This window comes from Melozone crissalis, unplaced genomic scaffold (genome assembly GCF_028551555.1).
Source record: "Melozone crissalis strain CALT ecotype California unplaced genomic scaffold, PUWL_Pcris_2 ptg000013l_1, whole genome shotgun sequence".
NCBI classification, from domain to species: Eukaryota; Metazoa; Chordata; class Aves; order Passeriformes; family Passerellidae; genus Melozone; species Melozone crissalis.
In genome coordinates, this window is record NW_026535791.1 from 54,102,818 (window position 1) to 54,126,161 (window position 23,344).

Consider the following 23,344-nt stretch of genomic DNA (forward strand, 5'->3'; position numbering starts at 1 on the left):
AAGCAAAATGGTAGAGCATAATTTTCTAGATACATGAGGAGGAAATTGTGCTGATCTGAGTTTCGTTTGAGCTGTCTTAAATATCTGTATCTAATGACTCACCACTAGTAGTTGGTTTTGTTGTTGGGTTATTTTTTTCTTGAAACGGAGTGAAAATTTGATTTTGAGAATTTGATACTAAGAATTGTGGAATTGATTTTTTTGTTTGCTGCTTTTTTTTATTACTTATTTGAAGCTGGCTTTGAGTTATAAAGATTTCAGTGACTTCAGAGTTGTGGGAAGCATATTGTAGTTGAGGCACAGTAATAAGAAACACCAATAAATAATTATATTCCTATTAACCTGATGTATGCATATTGAGAAGAATGAACTTGGATGTAATAACTAAGATGTAATTATGTAACTGGACTTGAATCCTGGAAAGTCTGAAGAACACAATTCTAACTTCATGTACATCATGTGCTATCTGGGCATACACCAAAGCAGATATGTGGTGTTGTAAGGTACATATATATCTGGATGTCAAGGTTTTTAAACATCTGTACATTAGCTGCCAGTAGGTAGCCCTACTTAATACCAAACAAATCTATTTTCTCTGGTTTTGTAATAATGTGTTAAAATTTAATTGGTTTTATTGTTCTTGAACGTGAGATAAAGTGAAAATACTCAGGTGCTGTGGGGTCATTAAGTATGCAACACAATGTTTTATGTACTAGGTCCTCTTTTTTTAACTTCTATATTGTTTGAGTTTTTTTTACTTTGAGGCTGGAAGTTTTGTACTTCACTGAAATTTATGTGACTGAGTTCTTTCTTGGAGAGTAAAAGCTTCAGAATATGCTTAAGTGTTTTCATAGGTAGTACTTGTGATTATCAAATCAATTATTTGATTCAATAATTGCAGTTTCCTATTTCACAATTTCATATTGTGCTCGAAGCACTGATTCGCTTACCTGTTTTTTATGCCATTCATAGGAGCATCATGCACTATGTGTTTCACACAGAAATGACTGACTTTATTTTTCTTTTTCTGCAGGCACCTTGACAAAGAGGATAAACAGATTATAATCCATTTTGGTTTGAATATTAAAAAAGAATCAAAAGACTTGAATAAATCCAGTAATTTAAATTATTTACATAAACAGCTGTTAAACCCACTATTAGTAACAAATTACTTGGAATGATTTAGAATTAAATGTAAATTCATGTATCAGCTGAGATTCTCAGCAGTTGCTATAGTTAAGCCTATAAGCTTTCAGAAAATGAAACCCCTCTCAGTGCTGGATATCACCAAACATGAACTTTTCACCTTAAGATTATGAATTAGGTGAATTGTATTGTTTCAGTTCATGTTTTTATAGGTACAAAATGGAAGATTGCCATATGTCTTAAAGCAATTAAACAGTACCATGGAACTCCTGATCCAGGTCATGTTTTATTGATTACCTAGGTTAAAAGGATGTATATGCTCTTTTAATCAACCACATGTGTCTTCTCTCAGCCAAGCAAGCAGGGATAGGAGAGCCATGTGTTTTCTAGATTTTGGCATTGACAGCCAGTTACAAGTGAGATAGTTAAAAAGGCAAGGAAGATGATGTGTGACACTGCAGGAGAATGAAGTGAAGATATGTGCTACTCACATGTTTTCATCTCAGTAAATTTAGATGAGGCACTCTAGAAAGGTTCATTTTTAGATGTCAATTGCTGTATTTATTGGTGGAATTATACAGCAACAAAGCTTCTAAAAATGGGAAAGGAAGCCTTAATATCATGCTTTAGGGCCTTTATTGCTTTTGTTAAAGTCACTGAGAACCATTTACTCTCCTTTATGGATTGTGACTTAGCTTGTTGACATACTTTTTGGTCTTCTAATAAATTATTGGCTGCACACAGGAAAACTGTTCAGGTAATTAGCAGTGTCATTGTAATGAAAATCCTGAAGTGCCTAATGGCTGGGTCCTGCTTAGCCTAAAACTGTCAGGAAGATTAGAACAGAAGGGATTGCATCCCCAGAAATGATATGAAGTATTGTATCCTGCTTTATTTTCCCTGTGATATGGGTTTACTGTAACTTTTTTTTGTTATGGTATAACTTTCATTTATTATCTAAGTTCCCATTGTTACTGGAATCTAAAATATTTGTTATTAACTTGGTTTTATGTCTTGTCTGCATGTGGATTTAATTGCTTTTTTTGTTCATTTTACTACAGTTTGATTGTTACAGAGTAATCAAAAAGTTTTGTATTTCTACTGTCATGTGGAATGCACATTCTGTGAACCTTTCTGAGCAAGTCATCTGTAACTTGGTTGCTGGAAGTAAAGGTGAAACTGAATGCAGTCACCCTTCCAGTGGTGAGTTCCAAAGCTCAAACTTTTCAAAGGCTGTGGTAATTAGATCTTCAGATGGAGAAGAGAGAGAAGGAATTGTGATTCTCAGGGTCACAAGGTCTCTGAGCCACTGATCTGTAATGCTACTTCATGTTTAGGTTGTATATGCATGTTCCCTGCTTGGGATGCAACAAGCTGGGGAGTTGAATCTCCAGAGCTCAGACATTCTGCCTGCTCTGTGGCTGTGTGCCCTTAAAAGTTTGTATCTATCCAGAAGAGTTGAATAGAAATAAATGAACTGGCTAACACTCAGCCCTGAATGGCTGCATGATCAGGAGGAACATGCTGACAGCCTGGGAAGTGCAGGGAGTCAGCTGGAGGCCAGCTATCATACAGTACTGTGACCTTTCTTTCTTTGCAGTCATTCTCAGCTTCTAGAATTATCTAGGCAGAAAAGCAATAGTACTGTACTGATATGTTTAAAAAATAGCAACTCTGATTGGGAAGCAGAAACAGTGCAGAGAGGAGAAGGAAGGGGCAATGCCAAACAGAGCTACCCAGCTTCATGGGTCCCCACTGCAGCAGAATTGTATTAGACATCCAGGCTGTTCCTTACTGTGGGAGTTGGCACTTTTCCTTGGCTGCTGGAGTTAGTGTGCCTCCCAACCAAGTCATAATTCAAGTTTTTGAATTCTCTTGGCCCAGAAGTTACTGCCCTGTTCTCCTTCTCCCATGTACACACACAGACATACTGGTAGTGTACCTCAGAACGTGCTCTTGTGTACAGGCAATGGCAAATAGGCTTTGTGACCATGTAAGGCACTGAATAATCTTTGGGTGAGGAAATAGTTCCATCACTAGGCTGTCCACTTAATTTAAGTTCAGCTTATGTTTACCTTTTTTAAGGAATTATGTTCTGTGTATTGTAACAAAACAGATAAGGGAGTGATGTTGCTTTATTTCTTATTTTAGATATTTCAATTGAAATGTTCTTTGTAGAGGACCAGCAACAGACACTTGTTTTCATAAAACTTATAAAACAAGGAACACCACTTGTAAATACTAATACAGTTAGATGATTAGATACTAGAGTTACCTAGAAGAATGTAATGAAGTTCAAGCGTTGTCAAGCCAGTCAGGCCCTGACTTTTTTCCCTAAGACAGCTAGCTCCACTTAATCAGGTAATCTCAAACATTTCACCTTGAGTTCTGTGAGGTGAGTGATTGCTTACAGTGACACTGCAGGTTTGAAAGAGTCCTCTATTTCCATTTCATGTATTTGTATAGGTGCGACCACAAGAGACGTTCAAGATCTAAATGAATTCTCTGCAATAGAATTGTATAGGCTTAAAATATGTGTCCAGACATTATGCTTAAAATTTTCTGAATCTTTCAGTGAAACTTTTACTTTGCAAGGATATTCTGTGTTTTTTCTCTACTCTTCTTTTTTTTTTCACTTTTACAAATTGAATTTCTTTCATCTACTGTTGTAAGTTATGCTTTCTGAACCTTTTCATATTTTAATTGCTCTTCAGCATTTTAGGTTTTCTGTATCCTTAGAGAAGTCCACCACACAAATACATTTACTGTAGCTGTGGGGTTTATAAAAGACAAATAAAAAGTAATTTTTTGCCTTCTTTGACCCAGATAGACCAACACCTTTGAATTAACATAAGAGCTGAATTACTGTCTTTGCCATAGTTAGGTTCTTACTGCTGATTAGTCAGGTTTTTCCCCATGTTGTGCCAAGCTCAAAACTTCTGTTGCTATTTGTCCCATTTAAAATTTTCTTTATGGTTCACTTCTATATGTAGTTTCACTAATTAAGAGGAGTCAGTATCATGCTTCAGTGAAAGAGATCAGGGGCAGTATCTCTAGCCCATTAGGAGCTTATTGCCTCCTCATACAGTTCAAAATCTCTTTACGCATTTTTAAGTATGAAAAACTACTATCTTGCAAGGCTAATGAGGCAGATATCTGCAAGAATCTGTGCTGCAGAATGAATTGTTGTATCCTTGTTTCAGAAATGTTGTATGTGTTATTTAGACCAGTGACTGCTACAAGCAGAAGGGAATAAGTATTATATTAATGACTATGTTTGACAGCCTGGCTTCCTAATCTGTTTTTCACTGACTTTTCCTTTTTATGCTAATAGTTATGCTCTCATCTGGAAAAATTAGACTAATACAATTTTCCAAATGCTATTAACAAGACTTTTAATATTAAGATGGCTATATATCCTAATGTGCCATACCAAAACTGAGCTTTTGTTGTGGGCCTGAAATGGGGCATGGTTAGGGTATATTTTGGAGTTGCAGATCATGGAGGAAAGCCTACAGGCTTCAGAGGGCGTAGAGCTTCACTCAGGATTTGGCATTCTTGTCACCAAGCATCAACTAGGTGAACTTTCTGAAGTTGGTGGAAATAAAGAAAAACCCTGCCTGATTTCAATTTTTCAGTATTTGGGTGATTGTTGATTCTTGGAGGACCTGACAACATGTGGGGACATGAATATCCATATGCTTTTTCTGACTTCATCACATCCAGGAAATAAAATAAATGATCTTGTATATGAAATGAAAAATATTTTTCCTATCTGTTCAAGCCCATCTTTGTTTAAAAATCATGTTCTGTTTATGACTTGCAGTAGCTTAGAACAATATTATTTGATAGTCAGAAACTATGGTTGTAGCAACTACAAAACCTGAATCTTTCTTCTTGCATGGCATAGCCAACACATTCTTCCAGCTGAACTCCCATGTGTAAGTCTTAAAAAAAGTTAATCACAATCATTAAAAAAACCTTTAGACTGAAACCTTTAGACAGTGTTATAGAGTTCTATGTACAATAGCTTTTGGGACTTCCTCAGACCTGTATAAAGTCCTCTGCAATCCACAGATTTTAAAAGTTCATGTAAGGACTTTCTATCAAGATACGTACATGACTACACAGTTTTCAGAGGGAAACTTGCCAATGTTTTTTTGGACTAAGCTGAAGAATGAAGTTTAAGCATCTTTTTTCACTGAAGGTTTTTTTTTAATATTCTCTAGAATCCAATGACCCAATTTGTACATAGTCCCTAGAACAGCAAAACTTTTATCTTTAAATTCTGTGTAAATGTCTTTCAAAAATATACTTTGAAATTAGATATATTCCTTGGGTTTCACTATGCTAAGAGAAGTTAACAAATACCCTTTGTTTCATCTTAGCTCTGTTGCTGCTATGTTTCATTTGAATCTAAGTAAAATACAAGTTTGTATTAGCAGATTTATGTGGAAGCAGAAGCATTTACATGTGCACCAATATCCAGGCCGGCTAAGATAGCAGTGTATCGTGTTTTGTTTTTATCAAAACACTGTACCATACATGGTAGATGAACATTTAGTTGTATGGTAAAGTTGGGTCCTAAACTTCTGAAACTTTGGCAGAGATGTTTTGATGAACTGAAACAAAGGGTCTGATTTGCTGCAGCTCTCCCTTACCACTAAAATTCAGTGAAAATTGAGAAAATTGAGTCATGCATCCTTCTTCCTCCTTTTTATCCCATTGTATAAATACTAATTAAAACCATTAGTTCAATGAATTGAGCTCTTTTATACATATGAACATTCATAAATAAGTCGGTAGGTACTGACTCCCAATTTGTGACCAAAAGTCTAAAGTACCTTAAAATATAATGTTTCTTACATGAAAGAAAAGAAATGGACTGTGTGTTCATATCTGACTCTGCGTTTCCGTGTGGAAAAAGAAACCCAAACCACAAAAGCACCTGTTGGCCAAAATGGAGAATATTATTAAGTATTATTAAGAATCTATTAAGTAACATGGATCATTGGAGAATACATTACTGGGTGGCGTAGTACTCTGTTGGCCATGCTTAAATGAAGCCTCCTTGTTGGCATTTCAGTTTTCACTCCTGCTTAAGCTTTGAACTCAGCAAGTAATTGTCACTTTACCACCCTTTAGTGATGTTTAATCAAACATGGAAAAGAAACCCAAACAAACAAACCCCCTCTATTCAGTCTTCAGTACTCAGATATGAAAGGATGTTTATTTTTACACTCATTACCTCATTGTAATTTTTTTGCATACTTTTATAGTTGGAATGAATAGATCTTTATACACTGCATTTTGGTTTTCCATATCAAATGCCTTAAATTGTCATGCTAATTTGCACAGACAAGTCTGCTTTTCATTAATTTTATCTATATTTTGTCATACATGTCCTTGTTTTTATCATTACCTTCTTCTAATTTACATAGTCATAAGGTTTTGAATGAATGTCAATAATAATTTGTTTTAATAAAATTTACTGTAAGTAGTTATTATGCATTTAAGAGCTGCAGTGTATGTACACAAGAAATGTGTTTTGTCAGTGGATGTTGCTTCTCATCTGTTGTATCTCTAGTACTTCTTTTGTCCATATACATTGTTTTTTTAATACATTCTAAAATATTACTAATCTAAAATATAATTAGTCAAAGGGATTAAAAAGTAGTTGGCTATTTATTTTAGAGAGATTGACAAGATCTGTTAAAAATGGTTTTTATATTCACTTACTAAAGCTTTGAATAAATGCAAGACAACAGTGCAGTTTTTCAAAGGCTTAAGATAAGGGCTAGCATTTCTAATCAGCATTTGAGATAGAGAAAAGGTTGGTAATTTAAAATTCTTTCGAAGTTGTTAAAGTGGAATGTTATTTCAAAATAGAGGAAAAATGCAGAAGAAAGCTCAGGACAAGCTGTACTGATTTCCTGAACCACAGAAAAATGTAATTTAGGCTTTGCATTTAGGCAGCTCTTCAAAAATCTTGGCTCAATTTGATTTCTCACAGTCATTGTGAGCTCTTAGGTTTTGCCTGGAAGAAAAGTAAAATTTCATACTTAGGTTGCAAGGCTTGAATTCTGTTAAGTTTCATCAGCAGTGTTTGTCACAAATCTTTGGACATCCATCTTTCTCTTCCTGATCAAATTTCTTCGTGACAAATACATAAATTGGAGTGAGGAGAACAATAGCTAAGAAGGAAGGTAATATGTCAACTAGCCAGAACTTTTTGAAGTTTAATGAATGATTTTTCGTGTTAGGGTCCTTGGGCTTTCTGGAAGCGGTCATTTTCTGGGAGCACATATAGTTTATAAGTCAATTCATATTAAAGAAACCAGGATGGGCTATAGTGTATGGTATTTATAAAAAGAGAATCTCAAAATATCCTGTGCCTCCAATGGAAAAGTTTGAAAAACGCTGATCTGAAATTATACTTTAAAAGGTGTTTCAGTGTAGTTTGTGGAAAATTGCTATGTAGATATTCTGTAGGAATGCTTCCCATGTGTACAGAAGGCAGAAATGTACTTGAGATTCTGGCATAGCCCTTGTTTTCAAAAAATAAAGTGCAAATTCATGAAAAAGTCTTAACAGAAGATCTTCAGTAGCAAACTAAAATAAGCATCTTGATTAGGCACATCTATATATCCATTATGAGAACATGCTAAAATTGTTTTGTACTAGTGAAGCAGGGTCTTATCAAGAAATCCTGTCAGTCTTGTATAAATTATCTTTTTCAGTGTTGTCCTTCTTCCCCCCACTCTTGTGTTTCACTTCACATGACTGGACTTTGTACCCATATACTGATACGTGTACAGCCATTTTGTTTGCACAGGAGAGGCAAAAACTGAAACAATTCTGTGCTGCAAGGTAAAACACCCTTTCTGCCCCAAAGTCTGTTCCTTATATATAGTTTATATTGTGAACATTGGGGTAATGTGTAGTTAGAGATCATATTCTTTCACAGCTCAAAGAAATTCTTCATGTCAGGAAGTTACCAATTATGAGAAATAATAATATATTCAATGTTGTCTTTTCTGCATTAACTTAATACAATGTATTTTTTACAACGAAGAAGAGATTGCTGAAACCATACACTCATGTCTATAAGGTACTATCAAATATAGTGGCAAATTATTTTGTAACAGAATGCACTTTGTTATCAGGTATTGCAATGGAGTAGAACATTCCCTGCTTTGAACAGATTATAATGAGTATAAGCATTACTTTAATTGTGAAAGCATTTTGAAGAAAATAGAAAGCAGGGTCTTTATGAACTAGAAAATTTTCCAGCTGTGCCACAGCAGTTTTTTCTTAGCACTTAAGTTGTGGTTGTTTAAAATGTAATGTTGCAAGTGTATGTAATTTTGATTATGGAGTCTGTTTCAAGGATCAAATGGAAATGAATTGTTAAATAGTTTTGGAGGGGGGTAGGTTCTGAAACAAGCTTTTATTTTTCAAGTAACTGGTTCATGGTGCAGTGTGTGTAATCTGAAAAAATCCGTTCAGTTCAAAGGTGGAAGTAACTTTTAAAGGGATATTAAGTAAATCTAATCTTTTCCTTTGAAACCTCATACACATTCAACTTGCAAACTGGGAGTAAACGTAGCTACTGAGGGGAGAGTATCTGTAAGAGGAATCTCTGAGACAGAGGAGAATGGCAAAGAGTAACAGAGGAAGGGAAAATGTAAGAAAAATTCATCACTTCTTGATAGGATGTATCTGCCAGGCTTAAACAAAACAATTGCATTTGAGCAACCATACTGAGACAAGAAGAAAGAAGATGAAAGAGAAGCCTTTATAACCAAAACAAATGTTGGAACAGAATCTGACCATACCTATTGCTTGCTATGCAGTTTTGTAATGACTCATTAATAATATGTATTCCATTCATCCTGTTTTCTCACAAACATGTATTTTGCTTTTGCCCTCAGGATGCTGTGTAGGTGGATTTTAGTAAATATGTGTTAAAGCCCCATCAGTCCAACAGCTGAGGCTGGGCTGACACAGAGGAGAGCCCCAGTCCCCAGCAGGGAGCACTGTGTGCTGCTGGCCCTGGAAGAGCCCGTGTTGAGGGCAGTCATGGAGGAGGCAGGCAGCGAGGCACAGCAGCACCGAGAGCAGGGACTGGTGCTAGAGAGGCAGTGACAGTAGCAGCACCTGGGCAAGCAGAATCGGAGGAGTCGAGCCACTGCATCTGAAAGGTATTTAGCCTCAGTTTGCATCGATGGCACACTGATGCAGGGTTCTTGAGTAACAAGGGATTTCAAATACGGTAGAGCAGGGCTTAGAAAGATAACGATTGCAGAAGAATTTGTGGGGCGGCTTCTTGATTGTATGAGCGGAAGTTTGGGGATGAGGATGAATGAAATAAAAGTAGTTCAGGTGAGAAGTTAAGTTGAGAGCAGGATTACAGGACAACTGAGATGGCTTTTTAAGACATGCTTAACAAGAATTGTGACTATGGCACTCTAGGCTTTGAGCACTCAAGTTTGAACAGTTTCAGGTATGCACTGATTTTGGATTTTTTTGCATCCTGGACCAAAATTTCAAATTTGGTGCAAAAATGACCTTTTTGTCTACCATGCTAAAGAATCAGATGACTAGCCATACTCATAAGGAAATCTTAGGGTACAGATCTCAAACAGATCTGGTTTTCTCTGTTATTGTTTATATTCTGCACTACTGACAGAACTGACTATTATGATGAAGAAAACTAGAAGCTATTGACATGGGTTAGTCACTTACAAGAGTAACTCTTAGCATCCAGGTCCTCTATTATTGTAATAAATAACTGGGTATGTTCTCTACTATAGCAGTTGTCTAATAACAGCAGTATTGTCCTGAAAAAGGCATTTTGGACAGAGGAATTGATGCATTCTTTCTCATTGATTAACAGAATCCATCCTTTAAAAACATGAGGTTGTGTTGTACGTAAAGGCACAAAGCAAAGGAAAAAATATTTTTTTTAAAACTTATTTAAAAACATTCTCATACAGTTGGAAAAGCACATTTTTTGCTTCAGAAATACTGGCAGCATACTCTAGAACAAGCCAAAAGATAATGAGACCCCTGGAGCTATTACTGAGAAACTTTCAAATGTTAATGGAAAAGCTAATGCTGGTGTACCACAAGAAAAGACGTGCCATAAGAAAGTAGAAAAATGCCTTGTTTGAATACCTTTTGGTTTATTTATGATCTTATAATGTCGTACAAAATAAGGTGAAAACGAAATAAATTCCTATAGTTTTGAGGTACTGATAACTTTCATTTTGTCATGTTGGAATTTTTCCACAGCAAAAAAAAAATGCTGTTCGGTTTTAACAGCAAGAATTTACAAGTTTCATAGAGTTCCTATGTAAGCAAGGAGGAAATAACCAGAGAAAAAGAAGGAGAGGAAGGAAGGGAAGGAACAAGAGTTTCCTACTTACACAGGGCAGAACAAACCCAGATACCTCTGGCTTAAATTGATGTTTTTCCTGTATTGCTGCAATACAATATTTGCATTTCTACTGTTTATTCAGGTATTTTTATTTTCTGTCTGTCTCTAAGAATACACTTAGCCTCTTCTTGTATTGTAGACTTATATTTTTTGTCTTAGAATTATTTGCTGTTTCAGTACCATTCATTCTAAGACAATAATTTTATTTTTTACTTAATCCTATGATGTTTAAAATCTATCCCTCAAATATTTTCCAAGCTAAGTATGGATAGTTTTTCTTTTAATTTTTGATGGGAAATTCAGTTATTCTTTTCTAGAATTCCTGACATTAGTAAATTATCAAATCATTGGAATTGGGTTGCACATTTGGGTAATTTGTATATGTCTTGTTTTGTAAATGTCTTTGCCTTTTGTCTGCTACATTTTTTAGCAGATTCTTGATCTATGTATTTTGCAAGCAGACTGCTATAAAGCCACTATGCGGCTCATCTTTCTTTTCTTAATTGCATAAATGTTCTTTCTAGGGTAAACATTTTCCTGGTTTGTAAGACCTCCTAATTTCATGATCCTTACATGTTGTTTTCAGTTTTGTTTTGCAGTGATTGTATTTTATTTTTAAGCTGTTTTATACTTTTATTTTTTAGTGAATAATGCTAGTGGAGTATCTCATCAATAAAGGTGGTTAGAAAATTACTTACCATCTTCCTCCCCCCCTCTCCCCTTTTCTAAAGCTCTTTTTTCATTATGTTATTTGAGGGGGAAATGAAAATGGTGAATGGATAAAGCTATTATGTTTGTTTTAATTTTGTATTAGGTGCTGAAAATTGGGTAATTTGAGAGTTAATCTTTTAACTCAAGTCAAAATAATGCAGTAAAAATATCTCCCAGCCTAAAAGAACAAAAAAAAAAATGGTTTGTGGTTTGCTTTCTCCTTGTAAGTGCTAAACAGGCCATTTTTTGTGTTTAAAAGTAAGTGAGAGTAATTTCTTTTTTAAATTGCCTCATTTAAAAAAGAAAAGACTTTTTTTTGTTTAAACCCACTTTTTTCCTGCTAGAATGACTTTTGTCAAAAAAAATTCCAAACAATTTCATTCATAACTATTTGCAGAATGAGGACAACATTCCATGGATATTAGTTGTAGCACAAAAGTAACATAAACCAGATTTTCCGGTTTTAGAAACTGCAGGGAAGGAGCTTGGTCTTTAATAAGCCACTACTTGTCTATTTTTAATGTCTCTTACCCATGCAAATTAAGAGGAAGGAGAAGATGTTTGTTTATGTCCTGTGAGCCTCCTGCTTATAGCAGCAACATCATAAGTCAGTTGGTCTCAAGTGAATTTTTTTTGCTTTATAAGCTTTGCCATTTCTCTCCCTGGTAAAAAGTTCACTTTTAGATCTAGATGGATTCAGTAACAGCAAAGAAATTTTTGGCTCCTGGTAATCAATAAAAGTAATTTGCCATTGGATCCATTTATTCCTTTTCATTTTAAATGTGGTGGATTGGTCCTGGCTAACAGCCAAGAACTCACACAGCTGCTCACTCCCTGCTTTCATTCCCCAGGGATATGGGGAAAAATTAGTAGGGATGCAAGTGAAAAAACTGGTGGTGAAATGGCAGGAAAATCCCTGTAATAGGCAAAACCACTTGGGGAATACAAGTTAATTTATTGATAGGTAGCATAAATATTTAATTAGTTGGAGTATTGGAAAACAAAGCAATCAAAAAAAGGACAAACATTTAATTTTACAGGAAAACCATTTTTCTTCCCACTCTCCCAGGTTCAGCTTCAGATTCCTCTCTTTCACTTTCCTACTTTCCACACCTTCACTCCAGACATTTCCTGTGTCACTGCTGCAGGTTGTGCACAGTCCCTTCAGGGAGGCACTGGGTGGCACACCAGGCTGTGCTTGGCAGTCTCCTTATGCTACTTGTTGTTGGTCTACAGACCACAGTGCCTTTGGGCACTTTCCTGATCCAGTGTGAGACACTTCCTACTGCTCTGGCCTTTTTGTTCTTTCTTCTTCTTCTTCCTCTCCCACTGCTCCTCACAGCCTTCTCTCTCTGTTCCTCCCCCCCTCCAGTATTTTTGTCCTTTCTTAAATTTGTTTCCCTATGAGCTTGTCTGTGATCAGCAGTGGGTCCATTGCAGAGCTGGCCAGAACTGATGATGTTCAGCACAGAGCAGCTCCTGGTCTGTCCTCAGAGGCATCCCCTGGAGTGCCCCTCCACTGTCAAAACAACCTGCCTCCTCTTCTCCTACCTCTTATCTGACAGAACAAACATTTGCATCACTGTTCCATGGTTGGAATGGATGAATTTCCCATGGTGTGGTGGGAGTCAGGAGAACATGGAAGATACTTGTGCATGAGTGCTGTCATGACCATAATGTTCACTGTCCATGTGACTTGCTCAACAGTGCCCATGGACAGCAACAGACTTTTTCTTACCATGTATCAGGAACTGAAGTGTTTTTTCTTCTGTGACAAGGACCTCATGAAGGAAAGTAGCAGGATCTAGTGATCACCTGCAAGTACCAGGCTGTTTTGTTGCCTTGTGTGTGTCACTTGTAGGAAAGTGGGCGGGGAGTAGATGGGCTGAGCTCATACTCTCTTGTCTGGTCACCTCTGACAAGAGCTTCTTGATATCCTACTTGAATAAATTCTGTTATTTTGGAACTATGTAAAAATAAAGTTTATTTTTCCAATCAGGTATGTGACTGCAACCTAAACACATGTTGGCTGTAGCTGAGTTCAATTAGAGAATTACCAATATTCATATAAAATAATCATTGCTCTTGGATTGATCACTCTTGTCTCTTTTGTTTTAGAGTAATGAAAGAATAAAATATTTAAGATGGAATATTCATCATATTGCTATACAGTCTGGAAAGGAAAAATACCTAAATTAATCCCTTGGAGGAAATACTCGCTGATACTCCTGAGGAATTGTCCCCAGTTCTTAGATTTCTAGTAGGAATTACTACTCACAGAATAAAAAATCATTACGCCAGTAAGGTTTGGAGAGTACATCATACTAATTGAAATCTTCATGTTTGTTTATTACAAAAAGGTATTTTTTCCATATTTCATGCTGAGAGAATACAGACAACCAACAGGGTGGAATTTATTTCATGTAACTATTACTTTTGTATAAGTCTAGTCTAAACTAGGTTTTAAGGTTTTCTAGTCTGTGGAAAGAGGTCATGAGTATTCCTTCCAAAAGTTCTTTATACCAGTCTTAAGAAAAAACTTAAGGTGCCTGTATCTTCCTACTGACTAAAAAGAAAGCTTAGGTAATTAGCTCAGACTAAATACTTTACTTGAAGATTAATAAATTCACATGGATTTTCACTCATGGTTTGTACCATGAGTGTCTATTTGCTGTGGGCCATATAGGTACTTAAATTCTACATGGGCAAAATCACTATTGGTTGAATTTAGCTTTGTCTTGATTTTTCTATCTGGTACAATCAGCAATATTGAGAGTCCTTAAGTGTTATCATAATGAAAGTATAAATAACAATAGAACTCATATGAAAATAATAACTCCTTGAGAACAAACTAATTCAAATGCCTTTTTTCTTTAAATGAAGCATTATTTTGGAAATAGCATAACATATTGGGTAATTTTGTTGATGGGCTACTTGCTAACCATATGTAGCAAAGAGAATTAACTAGCCATTTCCCTGCAATTTTCTCTGGTAAATCACTCTGTCTAGTAAAGTGATTGTAGGTAGAAGAATATGGTGTTATAACATCCAAAGCTTTAATCATGACAGATTCCAGAGGATTTCATTAAGTAATTCAGGGGAGGGAGGTGGGTTTCGTTGAAATTGTTTGGGTTGTTGGTTTTTTGGGTGTTTTTTCTCTTTGGTTTCATGATTTCCTCTGATAGACATACAAAGACTACCATTTCAGTGAAAAGGGTTTAGAATCTGCTTTCAGATTAAAGGAAAATAAAACTCAGTGCTAAGTGGTTGGTTGTGTTACTGTCCCTTCAGTGACTTACAGCAGTACTTAAATTCCAGATCACAGATTCCAACCTGTGTGTGTACCTATGAAGGCGTGTGTTGGTGAAGTTGAGTGTTTTAATCCAATACTACTTGTAATTAGAAATTCTATTTAAATTTTCTTTAAACATTTCAATTAATATGAATGGAAACTCAAAGGACACTAGTTTGGCTGCAGTTAGGCAAAGGTGAAGAGTTTGTAAGCAGTCAGTAAGATGAAGCGGTGGTTTCTATGTTGTCCAGTTCAAATGGATGTAACCAAGCTTATTTTGTTAATTTGATGTGTAAGGGTCACAGTCTTGCAGAGCTTTGCGGTCCTTATCTGCTTGCATAACTCTAAAGTGCAAAATTTGAGGCACGTAAGTTCTTCTGCATGTCCATTTGACATTCTTGAAGAGGGCGTTGTCAAAAATAGTCATTTCACTCAACATCTGTGTATATTAAAAAAACCCTGACTCAACATCTTTCAAAACTGTAAAGTAAGCTAAATTTAATGGCTGAGTTTAGCTAAGCCCTCAAAGTATATAAGAAAAATTTCTTTTAATTGGTTTGGATACTTATATCTAGTCTCCAGTGAATGACATGACATAGTCGCTAATAATTAGTTACTCATGATTGCCTTTTTTTTTTGTTTTAAAAGATTTTTCATTTTGAAGATGGTGCATAACTGGCAAATAAGATTACTACCTATTTTATCTCGAGGATTTTCTTATGTTTCTGATCAGAGCCCATAACCAAAATCAACTTTTTAAAGAGCATTTGGCGAACGGAGAATTTTGTGAAACAGTAGAAGGGTAAAAATGTATGTGCTATATTATGTGCATCTAATTATATAGGATCTTTATTAAAAATAAAATAATAACATTATATCACAAAAAATTATATTTTACTCTATTCAGGCTATAATTTGCTACCAGAAAGAATGTTTATTATTTACTAATGCTGCTTTTAAGTTCCATAATTTAGTTGAGACAAAAGTAGAAAATTCTTGAGAGACCATTTTAAACTTAGATCTGGTAGGGGCTCTGTGGCTTTATCTCTGTTAAATTCAGATTTAATAATTATTTGCACTTAAGAAACATGATTATTTGTTTTAATGCTTTTCCCAGCTTATAAAGTGAAATTTCTTTCTTTCAATGAGAAAACTTTTAGTCAATTAAATACAGATTTTCATATATGTATATAGTTAAGATGCATACTGAAATATAATGAAAAGTTTCAGAAAAACAGTTATATTACATCAAAGATTCAACAGATATTACCGACTTGTAAGAGAATTAATTGAATTTAGCAAATTTTAAACTGATACCATAAAATAATTATACATAATATAACTTTGAATTTTTGGAGTTTGAGCATTCAGTTAAGCAAGGTAATTTTTTTCTTTTTTTTGTATACTGCTTAAGGATAACACAGCATTTTTTAATGAGGTCAATATCTTTAAGTGTTGCTTATTTCATCAGAAAATACCGTACCTTCAAGGATAAAGTATATTAAGCATTTTCTCAAAGGGTTCTGTTACATTAAAAGAGTAGTTTGCAGATAAATTGCTTAATCAAAGTTAATAAAAATGCTGAGATGATTCAGTTGGGAAGAGATGTTTCAAAGACTTTCATTTAATTGTTCCTGTAAAAATGCATGTGTCTGTAGTAGTCAGATGATTATCCAGCACACAGCTGGATAAACACATCATGTGACGGGTGAGCAGCTGGCTCATGGGTCAGGTGCAAGGGGTTTCAGGGAATGGAGTGACTGGTGACCTGCCACTAGTGGGGTTCCACAGGGCTCCATTGTAGGCCCAGTACTCTTCAACATCTTCATAAACAATGCAGGACTGGAAAGTATACTAACTAAATTTGCCAATGATGCTAAACTGGAAGGAGCTGTTCACTTCTTTGAAGGCAGAGAAACCCTGCAGAGACCTCAACAAATGAGAGGACAGGGCAATCACCAGGTATATGAAGTTCAATAAGGGCAGGTGCCAGATTCTGAACCTGGGATGGTGCAATCCTGGATGTAGAGACAGACTGGAGAAGGAGAGGCTGGAAAGCAGTGCCAGGAAAGGGACCTGGTGGTCCTGATCAGTGGCAAGTTGAACATGGGCCAGCAGTGCCCTGGCAGCCAGGAGGGCCAATCCTGTCCTGGGGGCATCAGGGACAGCGTGGCCAGCTGGGCAAGGGAGGGGATTGTCCTGCTCTGCGCTGGGGTGGCCTCACCTCGAGTGCTGGGGGCAGTTTTGGGTGCTGCAATATAAGGAACACATTAAATTATTAGAGAGAATCCAGAGGAGGACAACAAAGGTGGTGAAGGGCTTTGAGGAGAAGCTGTATGAGGAGTGATTGAGATCACTTGGTTTGTTCATCCTGGAGATGGGAGTCCAAGGGCAAACCTCTGCAGTTACAACTTCCTTGTGAGGGTAAGAGGAGGAGCGGCACTGATGTCTCTGGTGATCAGTGACAAGACTCGAGAGAATGGCCTGAAGCTGTGCCAGGGAAGGTTTATATTGGATATTATAAGGTTCTTCACGAAGACAGTGGTTGGACACTGGAACAGGCTCCTTAAGGAAGTGGTCACAGCATCAAGCCTGACAGAGTTCAGGAAGTGTTTGGACAATACTCATGGGCGAATGGTGTGACTCTTGGGGATGTCCTGTGTGGGGCCAGAAGTTGGACTTCAATGATCCTTGTAGGTCCCCAACTTAGGTTATTCTATAACTCTATGACAGCCATATCTTGAGTCAGTTATTCTGATGGAAAAAAAAAAAAAAAAAAAACAAAAACAAACCCAAAAACCAACGAAACAAAAAACCAAACAAAAAAAAAAAAAAAAGCCCCCCAAAACCCCCAAACCTCTTTAACCAGCATTTTTTAATGAAGAAAATAAAAACTTAAAAGAAGTGTTTGGTGAAGTATTGGATTGTGGATCTGTCTGGGGCTTTTCTTTCGTTCATTTATTCTTACATATTTATACTTTGAGTTTTTTTAATCCTGATAGAAAATATGCATTAGAATCCCAAGAATACAATTTGGAGATATGTAGAAAAAGTAGGACATGTATATGCCCCCACATACACGTGTATATGTGCATATGTGCCTATGGACACATCTGTGTGTATATGTGTTCGTGTCTAGAGATTCCTATACAGTGATTTAAGTGTTGTAGGTTGGAATAGGATATGTGAAACACAAATTCTTATGTGGCTATTGTTGTGGGAGATTAGGCACCTCTTGAATCTCTTCGACTTATCAGCCAGCCACCTTAGAAAGGAAGAAGCTACTTTTCTATTATATAATGGAGAAAGTGAAGCAGAGGTTAAAACTTGCACTTACGTGCCCCACATGCAAAAAAGAAGGAAAAAAGTTGCCAGATGAATGTGAAACACAAGCCTTCAAAGCTGATGCCTACTGAAAGAACATCTAAAGAGTGTTACGGAAGTAAAAAAACTAAAATCAAATTGTTTCAATGCAAGAAACCAAACCACAAGTTAATCAATTAAAAATAAAGAGTAACAAATCCATGAAGGTTAAAAGATCCATGGAGAGATATTCATTACAATGTTCTCCTGTCCAAAATGCCTTTAATGCTGACTGCCAAAAGCTAAAAGGCTGTGCAAGTAGAAGAATTTTTGCCCGGCTTTTTTAAAAATATTTTCTTAAGCATTTGAATTGGCTCCAGACGGAGAGGAAACATTAGTTAGCTGGAAGCTTAATCTGATTTTGTGTTATCATTTTTCTGTTAGGTCTACATATGCCTGTGTTTTCACCAGGAGAAACCCTGGTGTAATACAGAGAGCCCTCAGCATTCTCAGAACTTCATTCTTCTCACGTCCTTCCCTTTTAGCTCCTTTGAATTTCTTTGTTGTTGTCTGTTCCACTCAATTTCATCCATCTGATTCTTCTTCCTTTCTATGCACATCCTTTCAAGACATATGAAAATCTGCTGCAGAAGGAGTACACCAGAGAAAATGTTTGGATTATTTTTTCCCTGTTTCCTTGTTGATTTCACTTCAGGGACATTATATCAGGTGAAGGCAAATAGCTCAATGTGTGAGTATCTACAGATATTCCTTCAGAGTAAAGTATCCAGCAGTAATGTATCAGAGACAACATTCAAAAACCTTTTGGCTGATTTACAAAATGACAAATCCAGGTTTTAAATGAGGTTATCTTCTGTGGGTCTTGCAAGCATCCATGCAACTCTGCATAATGTCACCAACATATAATGCTCCCTTTTTCAACATGCCCATTGTCATTGTCCTTTGAGACCTTTGTAGTTTGAACATAAGAGTAGGAACATAAGATCTGGCTGCAGTTTGTTCCTGTCCTCTTGGGTCAGTTTGGGAGTTAGTTGTTCTCTTGGAATGCATGGGAAGCAAATCACTTTTATTTGGCCTTTCAGGGAAGAAAGGCAAGTCTGCACCATAGCAGGGGCTACACAACTTCATTAGTATGGTTATTTGATGAAGGATGAAGTGGATGTATCCTATGCAGAAATCCATTTGGTCTTTTAAATTTACAGCTTGTGTATTTATTTTCCATGTCTGAAATGAAGTATATTGCTTTTCATGGGATAAACAAGAGAACAATATACTGCAGTGATAAGGCTGGGATCTTTAGAGGCTTTTGGATGAAGTCTAAGCCAGAACTACGATCACCAAAGTGTTTATAAAATGTAACTTAAGCAGTAAAACATAGTTAATATGCTAAAGAAGTTAAAGCCCTCTTTGTACCTATACTTCCTGACAGAATAGCAATAATGAATTTGGGAATCAAAAGTCCCAGTCTGTTTTGGTTGATCCCTACTATTTTGTTCTCTTCTCACTTATGTTAGTCCCAAATCTTATCTTCCCAGATTCTTTCCAGTCAGTTCTCTTCATTGACCATAATCATAACTCCTCAGCTCTTTCCTCCCAGACATTCCCTGTTCTCTCTGTTCCTCAGTTTTGTTTTCCTATTCACTGTCATCCCTTCCAGTTTCTTTATTACTGTTCCATTTCTCCTCATTTCTGCCTGCAGTTCTCATTCCAGCTGGGAATCAACTCCCATTCTTGCTATTAATGTCAGAGTAAAATCTTGCAGTTCTGCCTATTTTGTCTCCTCTATAAATAATTTTACCCATCTCATTTCTTTGTGAATCTGTCTCCCTTAATGTCTTGTCTCTTTCTACCAGGTCTTTCAGTTTTGACTTCTTTATCTTCTCTCCAGTTACATTATCTACCATAATTCATTGATTTATAAGATTTTTCTTTCTTGACCAGCTATCTGCATTCTCTCTGGAAATTATTGTCTCTCCTTTTTCTACTCTCTCACTTACAAATTTGTTTCTTAGTTCTGGTTTCTTCCACTCTCTTGTCCGAGAGTTCAGGTGTGACTCATGCCTTGCCTGCATTTTAAAAAGGCTGTCTGCATCCAGAAAAGATGGGAATCTTACTAAGAGACAGAACAGAGTCTCTGTTCTTTTTGATGTGTGTGCCTGGCACAGTCCATTCCAGCCTGAAGGCACTCAGTTTCAGCCAGGACATGGTCAGTGCAGTTTAACACAGCGATTCAACAAGTTCTGATTAAGGTAAAATAGCATTCATATCCTGCACATCTGCAAATGCTCTGCTTTCACTATAAAAGCGTATAATGGTATATTGTGTTGTGTACTATACATCCTTCTTCCTGTTTTAGGTTGGATATGGCATGGGAATTGTTTATAGAACATTGTGATATGATAGAAAATATTTTTAATTGATTTTACTATAGACGCTGGTATTTGTAATGTTTGTGAAGACCTTTTCTTAAACACTCCTTTCAATAATTTCATAGTGCATCTTTTCACTCTCTTTTCCATAATATTGATAACTTTCCAGAAACTTCAACTGAGTTTTTTTCTCCATTGTTGAAGAAAAACTCAGTAATTTACTTTGTTAGTAGAATTGATTAACTTTTTTTTTGCAGTGAACCTTGGAGGTTTAGGTCCTAAATTATTTCAGATTCTGTGTTATTCAAATAACATTTGTAGCTGGGAAGAAAAACAAACCAACCAAAAAAAAATTAACCAAAAAAAAGCCAAACAAAACAAAAAAAAGCAAACATACACACAAAAGGTAAAAAAATCCCCAAGCTTTGTTAGCTCTTATGATTTATTGCTTTATAGTAGTGCATATGTATTTGCAAAATTGCCACTGAGGTTGTACCTAGTTCTTTATTTGTCTTTATTTTAAGGCTTCATCTGTGTAAAGGAGTGGAAGGAAAAATTACCCATATACTAAAATACGCATTTTTATTTTTAAGAAGTTTGAGAGAATAAATGCTTTTAAAAAATTCCAAGAAAAAAAACACCATCTAAAAGCATTCAATCTTTTGTTTTCTCTTTTACTATGCAAAGTGTAATGATAAGAATAAATTAGATTAACAATCTGTTTATTATATTTTCCATCTGTTCTTACACACCAGGAGGAAGATGGGGCTCCTTTTACTTCTAATAATTTGCCAGTGTGCCATAAACAGTATCACAACACACAGTGTTTCAAAGCCCAATATAATTTTACTGATGGCTGATGATCTTGGTATTGGAGACCTGGGATGTTATGGGAACAAAACCTTAAGGTAGGATGATAATTTGGTGGAGTCATAGCTTTATGTTTAGTTTTCAATGGATTTTTAAAATTAAAAATCTCAGAACATTCAGAGGTTTGATTTAGGCTTTTTTATGAGTAACTAAAGTTAATAACTTTTCCAGGGATTTAAATACTCAATCCTTATTTTCTTTTTTTGACCAAAGACTTAGCTAATGCAGTTATCCTGCTGAAAAGTTGCATTATAAACAGAGGATTGAGCAACCAACCAAATAACGGTTGGTTGGTTGGTATAAGGATTATACTTTAGCTCTAGAGAGCTAAAGTATAATCAACAATTTTCTTCTAGAATAGACATGACACAAGTACTATGAATTAAATGTATTTTGAAGCAGTCTTGACTTGGGACAAGCTTGTTGTTAACTAACTGGAAATAAAGAGCTGATATTTGCCCTTAATTTGTCTTCATACAGTAGTCAATGTATTAATTAAAGCAAATGTTAATATACTTGAATAATACATCAGTGTGCCCTGGGATGTTTCTTGCTACCAGCTCAGATGTGATGGTTGTGTAAACAGAGCAAGTGATATCTAGACATTGTGTTTCAGTGGTGCAAAGTTAAATTAAACATTCAGACTAAAAGCACTGTCTGTGAAATGTTAAATGCTCTTGTTCCTGCTGATGTTAGTTAGAAGTAAAATCTTCTCATAACTCAAAAAAAATACAAATCAAGTTACGGCTTCTGGTTTTAAACAAGGAAAAATATATAGAACATTGATGCTTGGATCACTCCCCTCACAGGCACCAGAACAACCTCAAGATCTATATTCTTTGCTGAGAGAATTCGGAATTTGATTTTTGGAATATGATGAATTTTCATCTTAGCGATTGTTATCAGTAGGTGACTTTACAGGTAGAAAATAATTCCATTGGAAAATTAATGTTTCTGACTATTCAGACTTAGATGATGGGAGCACTAGTGTGCCTTGAGGTCATGGTCATTAATCTCCAGGGTCAGAGAGCTATTAGAGCATGCTGCAGCTGCTGGCCAGTCTGCATTAGTAATTTTTATCTGTAGAACCAAGGACACAGGATTTCTTCCTGCAGGACCCAATTTTAATCTGCATGATGAGCCAGTTCGCAGACAAGTTTCCCATACAGATATGGAAGCTAGGTTGTGCCCCTGGGTCTAATATAGCAGACATAATAATGTCAGACATGTAGATATTGTTAATATAGAACATAACACAGAGTCATAATCATTTGAATCTGCTCTAATAGCTTATAGCACTACACGACATTATCCCTACCCCAAAAAGCTTTTGCTGAAGAGAGACTGAAGAGGCACCAAGTAGGGAGCAAGGAAACACAACCTTTCTCTAGTCTCTCTTACCCTCATTACTGAAGCAAAAATGTTGTAAAAATTACAGTTCTGGTCAAGAAACAGATTAAAAAGAGTTGCAATACTATATGTCCAGATGTTGCAGTTTTACACTGGCCATGAGGAATAGAAGAAAGTGGAGGAAAATATTTTTGCTGCAATGTTACAGTGTCTCTGTTCAGATGGCTCATGTAAAAATATTTGACATGATAGTATTTTCAATTGCAACCCCATCATGCATTTGATAATTTACATACAGTAAATTTTAACTGGATTTTCCTGATAGTTCTTGCCTCAGATGCCTTGTTCTTACCATGTCTGTATCCAAATAACCATCTTTGGGGGTTTTTTTTCACCTGCTTGTGTTTTTCCAGAACCCCTAATATTGACAGGCTAGCAGAGGAAGGAGTGACACTTACTCAGCATATAGCAGCAGCCCCACTTTGTACTCCAAGCAGGGCAGCTTTCCTGACAGGAAGATATCCTATAAGATCAGGTAAAATCCCATCACTTTATTTATATATAAGTATTTTATTTTATTTACAGTAAACTGTATGCAGGTATTTTGTCTGGCCTTCCTTGATTTGTTTATTATTATGAGATTAAGTAATGGTAAATGATCAGTCCTTTCATTGACGGATCAAGCTCAGCAGAGTTGGTCTACATTAGAAATATTTCATATATATGGGGAATTTTCACATTTCAGAAGAGTTGACCCAAAAAGAAAGTTTATTTAGTGAGTAATTTTTTTTTTTTTTTGTTTAAATAGCAGCAAAACAATCTGACTGTGGTTATTTAATG

The 23,344-nt window shown here is 35.9% G+C and overlaps 1 protein-coding gene across 3 annotated transcripts in view; it reads left to right on the plus strand.

Moving 5' to 3' along the window:
* Nucleotides 1-23,344, plus strand: part of STS (steroid sulfatase) — a 106,745-nt gene that overhangs the window by 2,609 nt on the left and 80,792 nt on the right. For all 3 annotated transcript variants that reach the window (XM_054271834.1, XM_054271833.1, XM_054271835.1), the window contains exons 2-3: nt 21,040-21,192; nt 22,918-23,039. In XM_054271834.1, the coding sequence (XP_054127809.1) occupies nt 21,040-21,192; nt 22,918-23,039 (275 nt within the window). The remainder of the gene's footprint in view (nt 1-21,039; nt 21,193-22,917; nt 23,040-23,344) is intronic.